Consider the following 22,088-nt stretch of genomic DNA (forward strand, 5'->3'; position numbering starts at 1 on the left):
AGGCCAATTACAAGGTGCCACCAGACAAAATTCTGATTTGTCAATTCAGGCTCGCAGTTGTGGTCTATCGGTGTTGAGTACAGCTTTGCAATTCTTGTCTACGTTTAAAGATTTGAAAGTTCTGATTTGTCGATTCAGGGTCCCAGTTGTGGTCGATTGGTGTTGAGTGATGTCATTACAATCAAAGATTTCATGTAAACTTCATACTTCTTGTCCCATGGCCTTGAAAATAGTATCAATGACCTCTCCTGGCTGGTTGATTGAATGGCAGGAGTTTGGCATCTTTCATTGGCTTTCTCTTGAGCTTGGTCTGCTCCAAGGACTTGCATAATGATTCCTATTTTAGTGTATGGTGCTGCAGTACTCGCTGTTGTCTTCATCATTTTGGTTATAGCTATGGGGATGATTTGTACAAGCAGGAGGAAGGAGGCTATAGATGCACCGAAAATCAATAAGGCTGTACCTCCTACTTCAAGTCATGGTAAATCCTAGACATTGTGACCTATTCATGTTTATTTTATTTCTGTAGCAGAAATCAGAAAGCATGTTAACAATCTGTTCTTACCATGACTGTTTAACTGCAGTGTCTGGCGCTGTGAGTAATGGCACAAGGTTTGAATCATGCAATACATTCTTAGACCAAGCACAAGTATTCCAGTTAACAGATCTAAAAAATGCCACTCGCAATTTTATCAATAAAGTGGGAGAGGGTGCCTTTGGTCCTGTATTCTATGGAAAGCTCCCAAATGGCCAAGAGATAGCAGTTAAAGTATTGGCAGTTGATTCAATGCAGGGTTCCCATGAATTCTTTAATGAGGTCAGTACATGCATTTCAGGAGTGATTTCCATCATCAAAATCAAGGGAAAAAATTCAAGCAATCATAGACCTTTGTTTTTATATTTCAGTTTCTTTGTTGTAGTTGTGGCGAGTCAGACGATGCGTGCCATTGTGAATGCAGGTCACTTTTCTCTCTCGAGCTCATCATAAGAACGTGGTTTCTCTCCTGGGATACTATGCATCATCAAACCGAAGGATGCTGGTATACGAATATCTATCAGGGGGGACTTTGGAAGACCATCTTCATGGTACACCTAGTAGACTCTTTGTTTAAATGTGCATAGAAGTCAGTTGCTCCAACTTTCAACTAAACTCACGGAGAATCGTGTGGATTTATTGAAGGCCTTCATAAAAGCTTCTGATTCAGTTCTATCCCCTGGTCATGTACATCTGACCAAAGCTAGCTGCAGGTTCACAAACATCTCAACCCCTCACTTGGAAAGCCAGATTGAAGATTGCTCTCGATGCGGCAAAAGGTAAAATGTGACAGTGCAAGGGTGTTTCCAGATAGTTAGGGGTGACTAGAAGGGATCTCAATGACGCCTCATTTTTGTGGCTATTGCAGGGTTGGAGTATTTACATGGTGATTGCAATCCAACAATTATTCATCGGGATGTGAAAAGTAGCAATATTCTTCTCAGTGAAAAGCTTATGGCCAAGGTTGCTGATTTTGGTTTCTCAAAGCTAGGACCTGAGGATGGAGTAAGCCATGTCTCTACAGTTGTTAAGGGCACATCCGGTTATGTTGATCCAGAGTGAGATCTCAGCTGTGATTGGAATTTCCTTCAAATTTCAAATTGTCTTGAAATTGGGAAAAATTTCCTGTAACATATATTTGTGACTGTAGGTATTATGAAACAAACAAGCTGACACAAAAGAGTGATGTATATAGCTTTGGTGTTGTGCTTCTGGAGCTCTTGACTGGACGGGAAGCATTGATAAGTGATCCACCCCGAAAGTACTTGAAGCTTGGTGATTGGGTAGGATCTCTCTCTCTCTCTCTCTCTCTCTCTTACGCGCGCTCAACAAGGTACTAGGGCTAGCCCACAAGCTAGCTCAATATGTACTCACATCATAGCAAGTTTTGTAATATCTAATTTCACTGGATGTAAGGGATCACTATTCGTTGATAGTGATCGCCAGTCCCATAGATCCTGAAGCGTCTCACGCAGACTTTAATAGAATCGTATCATATCATATCATCTCTCTCTCTCTCTCTCTCTCTCTCTCTCTCTCCCTATCTTCATCGGATCCGTGCCATCATTGCCAAACACCGAAAACGTGTGGCACCGAGTTATGAGATCCTAGAGCTGCCCATGATTGGGATTTTTGACATAAGAAGAGTGCAACCTTTTTATTGATTAGCTTTCTGCCTATGCTGATCAATTGGTACTTTTAGTAAATACTTGCTTGGTATTTCATTAGTTTTGGGTCACTTGCAGTCCCTCTGACTGTAAGTACCTTTAGTAGCTCTCAACCTTCAGCTTATTTATTTTGTTGTTCTCTTTGATGAGACAACACTAGCAGATGTATCAACTGTTTTAGTCTCATAGGCCGTTTGGCCTTTTAGAGATGTTAATATCTATCTATCTATCTATCTCTCTCTCTCTCTCTTTTCCTCTCTTTCTCACAAATATGTAATGGGGCCACTATTTTCCAAGAAACGGGCAAACCACATGAAAAGTTGCAATAAGGGGAAAGTGTGGTTGACTATCTCATCACTCATTTTAGCCAATGGGCAGATGATGATAATGCTAGAGATTCATCACAAAAGCAGAGCATTCAACTATACATTAGTTAGTCAGTGGTAGAGGGAGCTTAAGGAAAACATAATTTTCTCTTCTAGTCCTTTGTGGATTTCAAGAAAGCGTTTGACATGATGCTAAGAAAGACGCAATGTGATCTAAGAAAGGACCAGGTACAGCTTTGCAAAAGGGAAAGAAGGTAGCAGCTGGAATGGGAAGGAGAAGCCGAGAGGAACAGAATGGAGAGAGAGAGAGAGAGAGAGAGAGAGAGAGAGAGAGCACGATAGTTGGAGAGAAGGCAGAACAGCTAGAGTAGATTAACAGTGGAGATGATGTTGAGAATGTAAATTACACCTTAGTGTGTGCTATGTTTTAGGACCCGTATCCTCATGTAAGTGTAGGTGCAAAGCACCTCATATGTGTATATATTTTTGTATCTTATTCTTTCATAGGAGAGAAGTGTACATTTATATAGTGATCTTGGACTCTGAGGTCTTTCTCCCGTCTCCCCACTCTATCCCCACTTCTCCCAATGCCAAAAGTGAGGTATGGTCTTTTTACCTCAGAGAACCTATGATGGTCTCGTGAGTGTGTTTGCTTCGCTCTTGCATAGCGAAGGAGTGTTGTAGCCTTGCAAGAACCTTGTTCAGTCTTGGTTGCAAGTTTTCATATTAATCTACGTTGTATTTCAGCCATAGCTTCTGTGACGGTTCATGAATCTTATTTGTAAAAGGGAGAGTTGTTTAGTGCAGAAGTCACTTCTGTCTCGAGTTCTACAGTTTTCCTCAGTAGGGCTCAAAGTTGTCCAATGACACCAGACTGTTTTTGGAGTCTGTCACATTGAAGCTTGAATGCTCCATTGACTCGACTGTCTCAAGCGACTTTAACGCAGGGTGCGACACGATCTGCAATGCCTAATGCTTACAAAGCTCCAAAAAGAGAGCTGTGCAAGCTTTCAAAGCTCAAGCGATCTACAGCCCAAGCGGGTTATCCAGAGCAACATATCTCAAAGGCATAGCAGCTTTCAAAACTCTAATTGAGTATTTTGTTATGTTCCCATTGTCCGCATTTCCATCGGTGGACACATGGTTACACATCGAGAGTTCTATCCAAACTAAGATGTTTCTATGCGACCGTGTTATCTTCGTCACCCAAACGTGAGTCCTGCACGTGATTTTCTCAACTAGATTCCAAGTTGTCAGGATCACTTTATCACTGTCACTTCCAACAGTGCAGTGTAGTCATGCACAACTACCTGCATTCGAGCATATTCCTTATGCAGATTGGTGTAAATATTTCTGTCAGCTGTCAGACTGAGAGTGCAACAACATCAAGGCTGGCTACATATCATCAAGCATTGACTTTCGTTACAATCATCATTTCTGACCTCAGCATATTTCCCAGAGCCTAGCCTCAGATTTTGTTCTGGATCACGGCATAGCTTTCGGATTCGATGTTCCATTTCTATTTCCAGATTACTTTTCCAATCCGGATGTGACAAATTTTGGATCCTAAACAGTTTGACACCATTCTGGACCAAGTTCATGTTTTATTTCCCTGGCACAGATTTGGTGTGCCGGAGGCACATTCCTTGATTTTCAAGTTTCTATATCCAGAGGCACATTCCAGATTCATTAGTCTTTGGTTTATTATGCATTTTTCCGGTCTCCATTTTTCTTTTTGATGCATTCCAGCACAGTCCATTGACAGTGTGCATCTCCTTTTGAGAAGTCCAGGAAGTCATTTATGTCAGTACATATGTATTTCGTCCATGCCAACAATTGGGTCTTGGATTCCACATTAGCAAACGGATCTCAGAATCCATGTCAGTACTTGGACCTTGAAATCCACGTCAACAGTCAGCTGAATCTTGGAACCCACGTTTTAAATGTGGATCCCTTATTCTAAGTCACTACTTTGCTCCAGATCTCGGATTACACAACGTTTCTGTGTGATCTTCTTGGCACAAACTTGGTGTATAGTCTTGTGAGTTTTTTCTGCAACTCAGAACCTCCATGGAGTTCCCATTTGTTGAGCAACGTAGCTGCTACCATGTATCCCAGAAATCACGCCAAGTGCAGGGGTCATGGCCCATAGCTATTAAAGATAGTGTAAATTGCACTATCCACATAGGGCATAGGGGCAAACCCTAACCCTAACCCTAAGGGATTCCATGTATATATTCCTATTTTCCTTGGAATACAGTTAGTGTACAAGTAGCTATATCGTTTGCACTCCTCTCTCCTCCCCTCTCTCACTTCCGCATTCTACTACAGCATATCTCCGCCATTGCTGCCAGTTCTTTTGGGTTAGTGACACCCTCGTTTGTCACAACCTACCGGATGACATCTCCATCGCTACATCGACTAGCCTCACATCCGGATGCCTCTTCCACAAAGCAGTTGCACAGTCCACGGTGACTCAAGACATGCTCAATCTTGACATGTTCAGCACGAAGCCATACATACCGTTGTTCACACAGTTGTCTTTCGATCAATCAGTCTTTCATCCAGGTGGACTTCACTTTCTGCATATTTCCTTCCTCTTCCTTTTACCCTATCTTCTGGGTTTTATTCCCAAAGGCAAAGGATGACCCACAACTTAAGAGGGGAAATCCACGATATGTACAGGATCTCGTAAGTTGTACTCATTGTACATGCTTCCGCTACATAGTCACTGTGCTCACATACACACATAGTACTCTGATTGCTTTCAGTTTTCTTTTCCAGTTTTGGATGCTATCATATGCATCAGACGATATCCACAGATAGGTCTTGTACATGCACCCTCTACTTACCCAGTGCAATATAAGAGGGGGTGTTAAAGATAGTGTAAATTGCACTATCCACATAAGGCATAGGGGCAAACCCTAACCCTAACCCTAAGGGATTCACATGTATATTTTCATGTTCATCGTCAATACACTTAGTGTACAGGTAGCTACATCGTGTGCACTCCTCTCTCACTTTCGCTATCAATAGTGGATTACTGTGGAGGGTTCAATTGAGCCCTTATATTCAAGGGTGTGCAAATACCACTTTATGCTTATGGGATTTCTCCCTCCTTCAAATGTACACGTGTCCTGCAGTCGCCGTGAGCCTTCCACCAATAAACCATGCTTCACTAGGCCCAAACGAGGGATGAGGCCACCACCTCCAACACCCCCCTGTGGCCAAACCGCGAGGCAAACAAACTTGGGTCTAACCAAACCTGACCACGGCCAAACAAAAGACTAGGTCAATTAACAAGGACCACCAACAAACTCCATGAGTCGCGCCAAAGATCACAAGGGAGCTGTCACGTGAAAACAAATAAGATGCCTGCCACAGTAAACCTGTGTAGTTGCACGTAATGCTGTCGCAGATCACGGCACCTTCGTTGCCCAAAGAACATCAATCGCCACGTGTCATCCATGCGGGGGCTACGCCCAAATCTTGCACAATCCGTAGTCGATCAGATTGCTTTGATACCATAGTTACTACCACGTGTCCCAAAAACCACGCCGGGTGCAAGGGTCCCCAAGCCCTACTACCTGCCACAGTAAACCTGTGTAGTTGCACGTAATGCTGTCGTAGATCACGACACCTTCGTTGCCCAAAGAACATCAATCGCCACGTGTCATCCATGCGAGGGCTATGCCCAAATCTTGCACAATTTGTAGTCGATCATACTACCACGTGTCCCAAAAACCACCCTAGGTACAAGGGTCCCCAAGCCCTACTCCATAGCCGCATGGTGCTCCACAATCCCCCAAAAAGTTCCCGAGGGGATTATGGTGGAGGGTTTAATTGAGCCCTTATATTCAAGGGTGTCCAAATACCAATTTATGCTTATAAGATTTCTCCCTCCTTTAAATGTACACGTGTGCTACAGCCGCGACCCTTCCACCGACTAGGCCCAAACGAGGAGTGAGGTCACCACCTCCAACACCTTCTTTCGTTGTCAATGCGGTATACAGCAAGATCGTTCCTTATTGGATGTCTATTCTCAGTTGATACACTATTGTGCCATCTTAGCAACTGTGGAGCCTCTTTGCTCCAACAATAATCCATCGAGCCTCTACAGTTTCGGGCCATAGAGCCTCGAGTTAGGCCTCAATGTCTCGACAAGCAGAAGTCTTTTCTACTCCATGGTTTCATTAGCAACACAACAGAGCGCATCATAAGGTCACTGACGCCTTAGATGATTCAGGGAACCTGTAGCCGTAGGGTTCCAACATTCGCAGAGATGGCTCTCTGTCCGACTATTCCAGGGAGTTTGTTTTTCCTTGCAAGAAGGGTTCCGTCCACACAGAGTTGGAGTGTTCGATGTCAAGATTCCTAATGGCCACATCTTCAAGCTCCTAGTAGCTTCTTCATTGGTGTCTTTATATCCTCACAGCAGGATTCCTCCCCATAGCAGGGTCAAATAGGTTGAGTTTAAGTCCCTCTGAGGCAGCATCCACAGACATTGCAAAATTGTCATTCCAATCTCAGCTGTTCAGGTTTCAGCCACAGCACTCATAAGTATTCAAACAATGAAGGAGTCCTCGGTAAGTTTTTTCCACAATCAGTTTGCCTTCCGTTGCATTTCCACTGTCAACCTATCGGTAAAGCCTCTCAAATTGTGACTATAAAAGATTAAGCTCTTGGTCATAGCATACAAGGCAGTTGTCAACACTCGTGAAGTGCCGATACTCTCTCGAACTTTGTTGCTTGTTTTGGTGCCCTTGGTTGGCATTGGAATGCCAATGCCATCAGAGCACGTTACACCAACCATTCTGAGAAACAGATCCTCTGGACAGCAGTCCTGTGGACTACATGGTCTAAGGAAATGAGTGTGTGCTTCTATATGGACAAAGTGTATTACAAATTGGCTGTGGCATCAAGGAAGGTTGTTTGTCTAATCTCATAGAGTCCATCAAGGAGGAATTTCCATCTAATGTATGGTCAAAGTGATAGTAATCATAAGCAGAAGGAATGCTGTAAGTGGTCTATGTGGGTTGTGGTAAGGCATGGTAAAATGACCGATGAGAATGGTTGTCTCCTAGCATAAGAAGATAAACTCTTGAGGCTGGTGATATGTATGGTGAAGCAGGAGACCCAGGGACGTACTCAACCACATCGTGGCCTCCACCCATGGGGATGACGTGTGTAGTCCTTGGACACGGGCATCTATGCAATTGATTGTGTATATCAGCTTGGTATGTCCCATACTGCATGATTACTTCCTCCATGTGTATATGCTGCTGTATGGTTGAAATCTGCCTGACTGGTGTCTACCTGTTTGACAATCTAATATCTCTGCTTGTGTGGCTACTGTCCGGCATTGAAGTCCCACACCAGCAAAATTTTGTGTGTCATGAACATCTGGATATAATCTCATAAAAGGAAACATCCCTGTAGTGTTACAGTTTTTGCATTGTCTGATGCCTTGAGGGGGAAGTAACAGGCTGCAATATAAATATCAGCTGTCCACACTTGCTTGATATGGACCCACATGTAGCATTCATGCTCACATTTTGCATCTCACTATGAGATATGGCTATAAATGATTCCAGAACAGTTGAGCCATCCCATTGAGCTACGAATCCTCCAGATGTGCAAGTCTCCTCTTCAATATGTGGATTCATGCGTTGAAATTGCTAGATAAAGGGCTTCACCTCCAGAGTGCCAACAAAAACTCAGTACGAAGACTTTGTATAAATGCATGCTCAAGTATGTGTGGGTGTGTGGATTTGTATGTGTGAGAGCATATGTTTATACTATGGTCTACACCCACTGTAGGGTGCTGATGACGTCAGTGGTGATGTCATAGTAGCTAGTCTTTGCTATGCGTGATGGAGTTTATGGTTTTCAACCTCATGAGTGACTATCATGAGATTGAAACTGCACTATGTTGTGTTTTAGAGGTGAGTTTGGGCATGTTCCTGGATTCATCTAGATATAGGCTTCTCCCTAGTCTCGTGTTCCCAATCTGCCATGCCTTAGTGGCCTCCAGCTTCCTTGCAGTGTCTAAGGATGCAAGATTTTGCCTTGTCTAAGGGTGCAAGATTTTGCCTTGTCTTCAGTTTTACTCATCAGAAAGACTCAAGAATTGCTATTGCAGCTGTGTTTTCTGACCACAGTGTCCTGAACTTGAGGGCATACCTTAACCTGTTTGTTCGTAAAATAAGTGGAGAGAGAGAGAGAGAGAGAGAGAGAGAGAGATGCAGAAATATGATAAAATTTGTTGACTTTAATATTATTTTATTTTGGTTTCTCAATTTTGGTATTTTCTAACCACCTTGGAATTATAGTGTCATTTTGGTACACATTGCAATGAAACTCTTGAACATGCAGATCACATATTAGCTCCTTTCAAGTTCTACAGTAGTTTTCTTTCCTGGTTTTTTTACCTCAGCATTTTGAAGGCTTAAAAAGAGAACCTTTGCATATAAAAGTATATTCAAAAGTGTTTTTGCATCTCTCTAGTAAACATGCTTGAACATGTCAACTTTTAGGTGGTCTGAATTTGCGATTTCTGTTACAGGCTAGAGAGCATTTGATTGCAGAGAATTTGAAAGATATTATTGACCCTGTTCTTGGGAATTCCTACAATGTTGATGCATTTTGGAAAGTGGCAGACATAGCAATGTATAGCGTTGAACCTCGTTCAATTCATCGTCCTAACATGAGCGAGGTAGTACAAGAGCTAAAAGAGGCTTTGGCTATAGAATGTGGGACACAAAGGCCTGTTTATGAGCTAGCAGATATGGTCATCCAAAGCACCCCATGGGATGACAGTGAACCCATCTCCTCAGGGGCATTTAGCATACCATTGAATTAAAACCCATTTCCATCTAATCAATGCTTTGCATCACACAAGTTGTATCAATATTCATTAATGGAAATTTGAAGATTTAAGCATATGTAGGTTTATCTACTTTCTCATGGAGACAATTTTTCATAACTTGATTTCTGGAGGCGCTAAAAAGCTTGCTTTTGATTTCAGGAAGGTGGCAGATAAAATATATGCGTCCATTGATTCCTTGGTGTTTGTAACCTTGTGTATTTGACTTTATAATGAATTTGGGAAAAATATGCGGTGAGCCTGATTTATTATAGGATGTTCTGATATGTCACAGTAGCTTCATGCTTTCTTTTAGAAGTATTGAGTGGCCAGACGGACATTTCTTTCTCCTATGTAGACCTTTTCCAGGGCATGCAAGGTTTTAAAGAGCTGTTCCCAATTTAATTACTGCAGTGAATACTATGACCCCTCTCATGTCAAGAAATTAATAGCTGCTTATGGTTAAGGATTTTCCTCCATCACTCTCTCTCTCTCTGCTTATCTCTCTCGCTCTCTCGCAATATATATATGTATACATATATATATATATATATATATATATATATACACACACACACACACACACACACACACACACACACATACATACATACATACATACATACATACATACATATGTATGTATGTATGTATGTATGTATGTATACATAGATATATACATATATATATATATATGTATACACACACACACACGCGCGCGTGCGCGTGCACGCATGCACGCACACACGTGTGTGTGTATAACATATGTACGTACATACATAGCACGTATCTACATATGTACACACTTTTTTTTGGGTTGAAATCATCATCACCACCACCCTTCCTAGTGATGATCTCCATGTTTGCCAACCATTATTCGCATATGTGAAGGCCGGCTTCTATTTTCTACACATGAAAGATGCAAAACTACATACTTGGAAGCTCTTCTATAAAATGAATTCTTCAGTATTGAGTTTAAGTTTAGAGATTTTCTTTCATCAAAAAAGGAATCTTCAAAAATCTTCACATCAGTACCAGCATCACATGCATTCTATATTTGTCAAGGGTGCAGTCTCGACTCATCACTTGTCTTTATGCACATGAAAGATCACATAGAAAGACACTTGAGATAGATAAGAAAGTAGAGAAAGATATGTAAGAAAAAGAAGAAAATATGCATTGACAAAGTAGGCCATAAATCTAGCTGTCACTTGATTTGAAGTGGGATTGCCCTTTTTTTTAATGCAGGCTCTTGCAACTTTGCAGTTTGGATAGTGCTTGTCAGGGTTTTCTTCACTTCATCCTAGCCTCTTTCAATCATTCTTATGGAAATAAGCAAGCTTGATTGGATGTGACTCTCTTGTGGCCTATATTAGTATCCATTGGGTAGGCTAGCTATTGCTTCTTATGTTGAGTGTTGCTATGCTTATAAGAAAGAGAGAGTAAGAGAAACGGGAGAGAACGCATTATATATATATATTGGTTTGAGTTCTTTAGAGGATAAGTGTGTGGTGTTGAGTTACAAGGAATGTTAGCATAAGTTTGGGAGAAAGTACGAATGTGTGATGTTGTGTGGTGCAGAGTGGAGGAAGATTGGAAGAGAGGAAGGTCAAAGCCATAATAATTATGAGTCACATTGAACATTAGATATAGGTTACTCTCTTAGTGTTGAGAGTCAACTCTTTCACCCTCATTTCTAGGACTCTCAGACCAAGTCTCTTCTCTTTGATGCTTTGGTTCATCGAGCCAGTATATAGGTCCATGCTAGGGCCCTGATCTTTAAAGATGAACTAGGCTAGGGTAGGGAGGCTCTAGGTTCTCTTACTTGCATGAAAAATTCATAGTAAGCCATCACCACCACACCTGATTGTTTTGGATGATTTCCCTACTCCAACTTGATGCAGTATTTCAGGTGATCACCTAGCTCCATCAAGTCAAATATTTTAGTTCCTTGACCTTAGGCCAATGCAAGTTTCCATAATTGGCCTTATCCACATCCATGACATTAGAAAATGAAAGGGGTCCGATGTATTGGTGTGCTTGGATGTGCAGATGTTTGCAAACCTTGGACTCCACATGGACGAGTCGTCTCCTTTTCAGCATGGCCTTGAGGCCCTCTCTATTCCCTTCATTTATAATAAGGCTAACTAGGTTATCTGCGAGGACCTCCTATAGCTACACACACAGGACCTAGTAAGAGAGCATATAGGGGAGCGTCATAGTGATACCACATTGCATAACTATCTTTCTCGCCAGGGGTTTAGATGTTTGGTATTCGTATTCGTATTTGTCTTGGGTGTAGATGCCCACTTAGCAGCTCCACCCATTCAGCTCATTGGATCTATTTTTTTAGTATCATAGACCCTTTGGTCTTCAAATACTTTAATAAAGTCTTTCTGCTTTTATTTTTTGACGAGGAGGAATGTAGTTTCCCTAGTGGGAGTTATTCATTCGAATAAAGCATATGGCACACTATATAAATGATCTCTATCCACTAAGTAGTGATGCCATTATCATTGCAGTGTTGTCATGCATGTTAAATCAAAAATGTTGTGGATTATGTGCCCTATTAGTGCATCATCTCCTTACTTTAGATGTTGATCCATGAATGATCTCCAATCTAATATCCTCTATAAGATTAACATATCTAATTCTTCCTTTTGAGAACCTTTGATTTTCCCCCAATTCAATGTAGCATGTCATCCATAATCAAAATGTCCCTTGACTTCAACTATATAGAGATCACACTAAATATTTTATATATGTCCATGTGAATTGCTGACAAAAAGAATATCAAATTCCAAATTTTTAAATATTTTCAAACCAACCAGCATAGAGCACAAATAAAACATGTGTATATTCTTATTTTCTCTCTAGAAATTATCAACCTATATACACAAGATGTGAAGTCATTACGGGAGAATTGGGGTCTCAAAAGGGCCTCCAATTAGTGTTTCTTAATTTCAAGGGATTAGAGAGTGATTTGAGGTGTACCAATGAGAGTGCTAGAAGGTGTGGGGCAATGGTATGTTAAGGTGGAGGGTGGGTAGGCCTGCAGAGAGCCCCTATTGGTTGCTCCCCTTACACTAGGGACCACCCAAACCATCCCCCCCCTCTTAACCCATGTTTGACCCTCCTACCAGGTGCACCTCCCCCACATGAGCCCAAAATTGCCTTCAATGGGATCGTAGGGCCCTTGTGGCGAATTTTTCTTCTCCCCTCCCTCTTTCTAGGGCCTCTGCCCCCCACTGTTTTAGTCCAGCCTGCCAAATCACTCAGATTTGAACCAAATCCCATGCATTTTTCCTCTTCCCCCTCTTTCTCTGCTCCCTCCTGCTTTGGCCTGCTTGCTGCAGCTTTTCTCTCTCTCTCTCTCTCTCTCTCTCTCTCTCTATCCCCTCTGCTTCTCTTGTGCCTCTATTGGAGCTTCTTTGTCCCTCTTGTTCTCCCTCTCCTGTGCCTTTGTTGCTATTGCTCTGTCCCTCTCCTGTGCCTCTGTTGCTGCTGCTCTGTCCCTCTCCTTCTCCCTCTTTTGTGCCTCTGTTGGAGCTGCATTGCCTTATGTAGGAGTCCCATTCTTGCTGTTGCAACCTTTGCAAGCATGGTGAGGAGAAAGGCTATAAGACCACGCAATGCTATGACCTCTTGTGTCTTCCACAACACCAAAAATGCATTGGATGAGTGGATCCCTTGCACCTATAGCTTAAATGACTGAGTAGTGATGAAAGGATCGGCCAAAGGTCCACATAAGCTTCCCAAGAGCAAGAGAGGTGACATCTTGCATGAGTGGAAGGGGTGCATCTTGAAGTTCAAGTTTGGGAAGAAAGGATGGCTCGCAACAGTGCAACATGTTTACATGGGAAAAGATATGCGGCTTCTTCCATCATTGAATCAATCTAGGATACCATCACACTGTGAGCCTTTCTATCTATGTACCTTTTTCACCTGTAAGTGTAATGAGTTCATTTGGAAATTTTGTGTTTGGTTTCTAAGAGCTCTTATTCATAGTGGCAGATGTTTTCCCTTCAGACCTCGAGGAGTGGGAACCAGTTGAATCATTCATAGGCAAGTTCACTGCGATTCATGAGGATTTAGGTAAGCGAATTCATGCCAGGGAGAAGTTGGCCTCCTTGCGAATGAAGAATGTGTATTGGTATAATGCAACATACATCACTCCAACGACATCATCAAGCTATGGCCGTTTGCAAACCATTGCATCACCACAACTTCAAGACATGGATTGCAGCAATGTGGACTCGAGGACATTGCAATCGTACAAGGACAAGATTGCAAAGGATGTGGGCATGGCCATGAAGTTTACATTTGGATCCAAATGGGCAAGGTTATCTTGGTTTATGCCTTTGTACATTTTTGCTTCTTTATTTCAGAATATACATATGCATAGAACAAAAACTATGTGTTCCTGCAAGCGTGTAGATGAAAATGCTCTTGAAGATTTGCTTGGGATGAATTGGGGAGCCAGGTCAGGTGACCAAAAGGGTGATGTGTTTCAATGTCACGCATGTAAAGACAATGTGGTTATTAGATATCCTTTGTCACGCCAAATGTTGTATTTAGCTTTTCAGTACAGGTGATGGAAGAAAACAAATGGCTGGTGGCTTCCCCTAGACTCTAATGATGAAGACAATATGGGGGTAAGTTTGTCTATTGATGTTGAAGAGGGAGATATCAAGAATGTGAATGTCACATTGCAATGGACTCTAAGGGATGTGCGAGAACACCTATTGGTCATAGAGGATGGCATGTCAGAGTCCTTCTACTTTACCTTAAATGGTGGACCGCCGTGTGGAGAAATGCATGCATAGTGCCAATTTCATTCCTCCTGCAACTTTGAAGATTGTAACAATGTGTTTGACTAGTGTGGCATTTAATTTTTTGTCTGCTTCAAAAGATGATGGACAATTAAATTAAAATGTTATTTCTTTTAAATGTTATTTTCTCCTTTTAGTTATGGTGGTAAATCTTTTTCAAAAAATTTTGGGATTTTATGATTAATTTTAATTTTTAGGGTTTTGATATATATTAAGGGGTAAGAGCTCTTTTTACGTGACATTCTCACTTTCACATTTAGAGAGCCATAGAAACTCCCGTCCTCAGAAGTTACTCCCTCCATCAACTGCTATTTGCCATGGATTCAGCAAGAACTGTGTTCCATGACTTCATCTCACGAACTGCATTTGTAGATCATGAGGAGGAGCTATTTTTAGTGTTTGATAGGACTTTAGATGTCCTAGGCACATATATGTGATGACTTCTCAGATCTCTTCCTTTACATGCAAGATAATTTCTCAAATTTTGCCTATACACTTGACCACACTTCAAAGAGATGGGTTCCCATAGATTACATAAAGTATCTGTTCGTAGAGGAACCCAAGTTTGTAAAGCGCTTGGCTCGCTTTTGTGACAACGGGTTTAGGATAGTCGAAGTTCAAGACATCCTAGACATAGGGATCATAGGAAATACAGGCACCAAATTCCTTTCATGGGAGATGACATTCATCTTCCTTCTCCAAGAAGGAAATTTAGAGGAAGAAGCCTCATCGTCTAGCACCCCCTCTATTAGAACTACTGGTCTAGTCATCCCTAGACTAGACTCGGACATCTACATGGAAGAGAGTCTTGATGATCCAACAGAGGAGATGGAAGCAGCTCAAGCATTGAGCCTACTTCAAGATCCCCCAGTAGAGCAAGAATCTGCATTGGAGACCATTGACCCAGACTCAAAATTATGGTCCTTGTCCCCCCTCATCATCAATGGAGAAGAGTACGTATTCCTCCATGACATAGAGATTCTTTTTGGACTACGAGAGGATGAGGTACTCGGAGTCCTATAGGGGTTCGATGTTGACATAGGTGTCAAAGATCCTGGGGTTTTAGGTACCGAAGACCAGACAATGGAAGACTTTCTCTTGACGACACTGGTTTCAATGAGGGATGCAGACGTGTCCATAAACGATGCACAACCTCTCATGCAGAAGCTTCCACCTCCAACACAGGTTAGGAGAAAGCGTCCACCTCCCAAATGGAACATCACACAGCATCTGGTTCCATCAACATTGCAAATGAGGAAGAGATAGAAGTCGACGACGCTGTAGTGGTAAGTTCGAACAATACTTTTTATTTTGATGTTCTTTCAGTATAATTTGTTTTGTCGGTCTTCTAATGTTTGTTGAATTGTTCTAGGATGCGTTTGAGCTTGATGAATTCTCATCTCGACGGGGTAATGTTTGCAGCACATTTGGGCGAGATCATTCTTTGGCCCACTACCTTGGCAAAGTCGCAGAGCATATCATGGTCTTTCACAACAAATTTTCTCCTTGAGGTCCTTCTTGAAGTGCAAGGCATTGTCGTGTGCTATCGAATACACAAACATTACTCGGAATGCCGACAAAGTAATTTTGGTACACCACCTGGCTGCTATCAATGCCTTTCGATCGAACATTCATGGCAAGGCATTGACGGCAACGACTATGTCTTTGGCAGCAGGAGAGGAGGATGTTAGTGCTGTTGCGGCTAGATTTATATCTAGGAATCCACCAAGGGATTCAAAGACCCCTATTCTTGATGTACTCGAACTAGCCAAGAAGAAAGATAGCCTGTGAGGCCTTTTGTATATATAGACATATATTTAAATGAATATTTCAATGGATACATGACTACATGTCTTTATTATTTGTTTTAACTTATCATTGCTCGTCATGAATTCCATTGTATTTTATTTAAGTCGTCGATGATATATTTTATCCATCATTTTAATTGTGTTAATTTAATAAATTTCTAGCCAATTTAGTATCATTTTTACCAATTCTGGGTATCAAGAGTTCATTTCTGTCAAATCCTAAAGGAATTTCACCGTCACGTAGAAAAGAAAAGTGTCCGGCACATCGCCAGGACCCCACAAAGCCCAATACCCACCACGGTGCAAATTTGGGCATTCTGGCAAGGGCTTTCTGGGGTCCTGGCGACGTGTCGGACACTTTTCCCTTCTACACGATGGTGAATTTCCTTCAGGATTTGATAGAATTCAAAACTTAACTTAAAATGATAATTTACTGCAAGCATTGAAATAGAAAATATACAACAATTCGATAGTGTGGAGAATGTCGATATATTTTATTAAAAAAAATCGGCCCTTGGGCCTTAGATACAAGATAGTGCCTTCAAGGGTAGGGGGTGGTCTAAGTCCTAAGAAAGGGCTGTAAGAGAATCTAGGGCTTCAAACTCGGGTCACTCCATAGCCGCTTCGCCAGAACCATGTCCTTGTCCATGACTGTGACGCGCTTTGCATGGATGGCACACAAGTTGGCATCCTTGAGCAAAGCGATGGTCACTTTCTCTGCAGTCTCCTAGAGCGCCCCCATAGCTCCTGTGCTGAAGTGCACGTTGTCCTTGTATCCCTGTGCGATCTCCCATACCACACATTGGAAGGGAGCACACGGGATCAAGTTGTCGGTGGTCTTATGCATTTGCATGATCTCCCTCAGGGCCCGCGCTCCTGGTTTTGCTCAGTACGGCTTCCTGACTCTTGGTGCCTCTTCATGGGCATAGGGGTCATCTCTGCCATGGGCTGTATCTCCAAGAGAGGGAAGATCGTGCTCTTCCTGGCAGTATGTTGACCCTCAGGAAGCCTCTATATATCCGGGAGGTTATCAAACATATTTTGTTTGATCGGCGGGAGAGGGATCTCATGGGGAGGGGAAGGCTGAGGGGAAGGTTGAGGGGAAGGCTGAGGGTCAGGTTGAGGCTGAGGGGAAGGTTGAGGGTCATGCTGAGGCTGAGGCTGAGGGGAAGGCTGGGGAGAAGGCTGAGGGGAAGGCTCATGCTCTTGGGGCTGGGGAGTGAGCTCACAGGACTTGGGAGGAGAAGAAGGCTCAGGAGACTGGGGAATGGGCTCACGGGACTTGGGGGAGTTGGGGGAGGGCTCACGAGAGTCGGGGGAGGCACCACCAGACCCAGATAGGTTCATGTGTGCGGATGCCATGGAGGTGGTGGAGCTAGAGGAGGAAGGGTGGAGGCAGTGTCCAGTGGGTCTAGCAATGTTCTTCACTCTTGCCATTGAATAGTGAGAGTTAGAGTTTTTTTTAACTTTTTATAAGGGCCCATCATGTTTTGACATCCCTTTTAATTACATTTAGGGTTTCATCGTGCCCCTTGCCCCTGCCTAACCCCTCCAACCCCCCCTCCACCCTCGTCACGCTCCCCCCCCTTACCCTTCCCCTACTTGCCCCGCCCACACCCGTCGCCCTCCCCCATACCCCCCATCCCCCCCTCCCCCCACCCTTGCTACCACTCCACCCCTCCCCTTGCCCCGCCCCATGCCCCTCACTTCTCTCCCCCCTCCTTCACCATGTCTCCACTTTCCCCAACGTCGTGTGAGTACAAAAATTGTGGTCAAAATAAGCAAGATATTAAAGAGTGAGTACACAAATTGTGGTCAAAATAAGCAATATATTTATTTCATATTTGTATACAATTATACCATAGCTTCTGTTGGTGGTTGGACCCATCTTCTCCCTTCTCTCACTCTAGCTTGCAACCAAAGGCGACTCCTTGACTCCCTATGGATGCTTTCCATGCAGTATGCCTTCTATTCTTTGATACAATTTGGACTGCTTTTGCAAGTTCTGATGCCTTTGCCTTTTCAGACTTCAAAGTCCTTCCTAGTAAACATCTAAAAAACTAGTCGAACATCTCATGCAATGCATTGCTGTGAGTGACACCACCACCATGCCTTGAGTTCTTGAAGTAGGCTGCCTTGGCTCTATAGTGTGACTTCTCTATGCCTTGTGTATTCCAAATTGACAAAGGGTCCCAATTTTGTACAAACCATGGTCCGTGTGCATAGAGAATATGCTGCAAACATGATGAGAATCAAATCAGCAACAAAAACTGTTTATAAAGCAAGTGCTAAATATTACGATGGTGCTAAGATTACCATATAATGTGTAATGTGCGACTCCCCCCATGCTTTCACCATTAATTGCATAAACTCTTTCATAGCCATCCTGAACCTTTCATAATACATCTCATCGATTTGAACCCGGCAAAGCAATTTTATCAATACATCTACCTTTGTCCATACTTTAGATCTCAAAGTTGCTACTTGAGGATGAGAAGCCTTATTGGTCGTGCATTCACACAATGCTTTCCAGTATTCCCAACCCAAACTACTTTGAGACAATGTATGTTTGTCTTTGTCGAATTGTGGTTCGATAGGAATCTCCTTGCCTTCCCCCCACCCATGGACACTTTTTCAGGAAGATTCTATGGCCCCAGACATTTTCTTATCCTCCTTAAGTTGACATGTCCTCCATGGAATCCCATCTCTGACAACTTCTTAGCTTCTGCAATGCACTGTACGGATACTTCTTGCGGAATTAATTTCCAAGCATAAACAAGATGCAAATACAACTTATCAAGTACGCACAGTTCTGCATGTAAAGTACATATGTGTACTCTCTCAAGTGGGATGGGCAAGATGGGATCCCACTTTGGATCCTTTTTGTCGTGATTTGGAGCTTGTGTTTGGCTGTAAGATAGAATGCCATTCTCCCATTGTAAGCTAGCCTTTTGCTTACATTGCGAACACATGCAATAAAGGCATGTGTTCATTTCATTTGCCCCTGTATCACAACCATGCAAGCACTTGAGGGTTTTCTAATCACTAACAAGATGCCATTCAACTTGAAAGGTTCCATGGCCATCGGCTATCAATGTTTGCCCTTCCTCTTGTCTTCGGATGGTCGATGGGATTCCTGCTCTATCTAGAACCCACTTCAATGTCTCATGGCACTCTTTCAGAGTCTCAAATGCTGCAAGCCACCATATATCTTTCTCTGATTGCACTGAGAAATCTTGCTCTACTTCTTCATCCCCTTGAACAAAGGCTAAGGCTTTATTCATAATGCAGATGCTGACTCTCTCTAACTTGTGTTCTTTCACCAATTGAGCTTCATCCATTTTGATGACAAATATGAGCTTTTCATTGCAATCTGTACAACAAAAGAGAAAAATTGTTACGATAAACATGATATAGGAAATGAACTAAGTAAAGTGCAATGCTATAATGGATTTCCTCTTACCATCTTCTCTCATGCCATAGAATTTAACCATTGCTTGTTGCAATTTCTCAACATCTAAGTAGACATTGTTGAACGCATTCATCTCAAAGGTTTGCAAGCCAGATTTCTTTTTACTCTTCCAAGTCATTGTGCCCCTTACACAATGGTACCCTCTAAGCATTTCTCTTGCACATTGGTTTGTTTCTCGCCATGCACGTCTCACAGACCAAGGTGGGGGTAGGGGCACTGTAGACTTCTTATACTTTCCAAAAATAGTAGACTTGAAAATTTTGAAAATAGATGTGTAAGCTTCACGACTTACACTGGCAGTATCACAAGCTACAAACATCTCCTTTGCATCCACAATATCCTTGAAGTCCTTCATCACCTCCTCAGCTACTTGCACATGTAGGCGCTTGTGTCGAGCTTGTGTCTTGGGTCCCTTAGTATTCCAATGACATCGCTTAACTTCAATAAACTAGCTAGAGCATATGAATAGTCAATATCATCCCCATTCGTTCTTCCCATCACATCTTCCACAAAGTTCCTAAAGAAGAACACAATTAAAACTTAGTCACAAACAGTGTAGCACAAAAGAGTGTAATCTCATTGGAACATTTGATAACCAACCTTGTAGCCCAAACTCTCCTCTTTCTAGCACCACCAGTGGGTGCCAATGCATCCATGTTATGTAAGTACCTTCTTTTCCTCTCCTTCAATCCCAAAGGTGTTTCTTTCATCTTTTGCACTCATTCTTCTACCTTCTCTATGGCTCGTCGTACTTGATTGTATATAGATCTTTCCAAGCCTTTTTTGGACTCAGCTAGCTTATAGAGTGACTCTTCTAATTTATGTCGCTCCAAATCCAATGCTTTGGCTTTATCATGAAGATGCTAGTTCTCCCTTTGAAGATCCTACATAGAGTTATGCATTGCAACAATGGTGCTATTTCCTAAATGTGCTAGCATCTCTGCTTGGGCTCTATGCATCTCGCTTCCTTGCATAGCCATTGATTGATCATTGTTTAACCGATTGCAATAACCAAGCAGCCCCGCATGTCCATTTCCAACAAACCGAACTAGCTCATGCATTGTATGGAAAGGAGGGCTCTTTTGGTTGGCAAGATCTAAAGGATACAAGGATCCTTCTACCCAAAGGTCGAGATGCTTCTTTCCTTGCAAATGAAGACTGTGGATTTTGGAAGCTCCCCTCAATCCTAGACTATGTGTGCTTGCATATTCAGCCTCCAACTCTAAGTGAACCTGGTACTTGTTGGAGACGTCCTCGAATGGTGCCATGACTAAAGAAGTGTAGAGAAGGAGAAGGTGTGGAGATGCAGGCTTGAAGGAGCAGCACGCAGGAAGAGGGAGGGCGAGGAGGAGGAGGGATGGGGGAGGGAGGACCAATAGTTGAAGAGGAGGAAAGGGGGGCAGATCAGCAGGTGTGGAGGGTGAGGAGGAGTAGGCATGGAGGAGGAGGGAGGGAGGAGGGAGGAGTAGGAGGGAGGGGGGAGGAGGAGCAGTAGTGGAGGAGGAGGGAGGGGGAGGGCAGGAGGAGCAGGCATGGAGGAGGGAGGGAGGGGGAGGGTCGAAGGAGCAAGCGTGGAGGAGGGAGGGAGGGAGGGGGAGGAGGAGGAAGGGGGAGGAGGGAGTGAGGAGGGGAAGGGGAGGAGAGGGGAGGGGGAGGAGGGAGGGACAGAGGGGGAGGAAAAGGGAGGGGGAGGAGGGAGTGAGGAGGGGGAGTGAGGGAGGGGGAGGGAGGAGGGGGACGGAGGAGAGAGAAGGAGGGGGGGAATTCAACATTCAAAATTTTAAAATTTGAATTTTTTGGTTCCCACCTAGGAGTAAGAGTTGTGTAAGAGGTGGTGTCACTTGTGGGCTTAACCCACCTAAGTGAGGGGGGGTTAGGACTTTTTGGGACCTACCTTGGCCCTTTCATTAGGACTAATCCATTTCTTAATCCATTCCTTATGAGGCCCTTTTGAGACCCCAATTCTCCCCTAATGAGCCATCCATATGCATTTTTTACCTTTCATATTGCTTTCATGTTCCACTTGGTTACTATCGAGTTCATGCAAGCTATCAATCCACACAACCCAAAAGAGTTCGTATCCGTCTAATAATACTCCACAGAAATGTGTTTTTAGTCCATGTTTACCCTCCAATGGAGGTAGGGTACAACTATACCTTGGCAAAGTTGTATTTTGGTCCAAGCCATCAATGTTAATGCACATAGTCATTGATATTGGACCAATAAGCATACAACCTTCTAGCATCCTGCACATGATGTAAATGGAATTCTTACCATTTGATATATCTTCTTCGAACTGCTCCTATTTACTATGTTCAATGGCATTTTTAAATTCATCACATGTCTTGCATTTTCCTTTTCTCTGATGGTGCTTTCACATCACAAAATTGTATACATGCCAAAATTTATAAAAAGTACATTTTTGCAAATTTTCTCTCTTCTCTCTTGTAAAATTTTGTTGAAGATGAGGTTGTGCTAGTGCATTATTTTCAAAGGTTTGCTTTAAAGCCATAGATGCATTTAGGTTTTTTCTGTCTTTTCACGTTGCATATATCTCCATGGAATTTATGAATCACTTTGTCT

General features: G+C 42.8%; 1 protein-coding gene across 1 annotated transcript; it reads left to right on the forward strand.

Moving 5' to 3' along the window:
• The first annotated feature begins 395 nt into the window (after positions 1-395).
• LOC147896831 (putative LRR receptor-like serine/threonine-protein kinase At1g67720) lies at positions 396-9,644 on the forward strand. Its single transcript, XM_087381826.1, has 7 exons — positions 396-481; positions 585-817; positions 960-1,086; positions 1,249-1,314; positions 1,404-1,593; positions 1,686-1,818; positions 9,094-9,644. The coding sequence occupies exons 1-7, from the start codon at positions 397-399 to the stop codon at positions 9,388-9,390; spliced, it is 1,131 nt and encodes a 376-aa protein (XP_087237952.1). The 5' UTR covers position 396; the 3' UTR covers positions 9,391-9,644.
• The last annotated feature ends 12,444 nt before the right edge of the window (positions 9,645-22,088 follow it).

This window comes from Dipteris shenzhenensis, chromosome 11 (assembly GCF_047967505.1).
Source record: "Dipteris shenzhenensis isolate YYH24624 ecotype China chromosome 11, Dip_SZ_1.0, whole genome shotgun sequence".
In the NCBI taxonomy this organism is placed as follows: Eukaryota; Viridiplantae; Streptophyta; class Polypodiopsida; order Gleicheniales; family Dipteridaceae; genus Dipteris; species Dipteris shenzhenensis.

Bases quoted from the DNA above. Each gene is read 5' to 3' on its own strand.
- LOC147896831 (XM_087381826.1), top strand. From the start codon at position 397: ATGGGGATGATTTGTACAAGCAGGAGGAAGGAGGCTATAGATGCACCG. The intron at 818-959 runs GTCAGTACATGC...TTGTGAATGCAG, and splicing joins CCCATGAATTCTTTAATGAG to GTCACTTTTCTCTCTCGAGC. The intron at 1,594-1,685 runs GTGAGATCTCAG...TTGTGACTGTAG, and splicing joins TCCGGTTATGTTGATCCAGA to GTATTATGAAACAAACAAGC.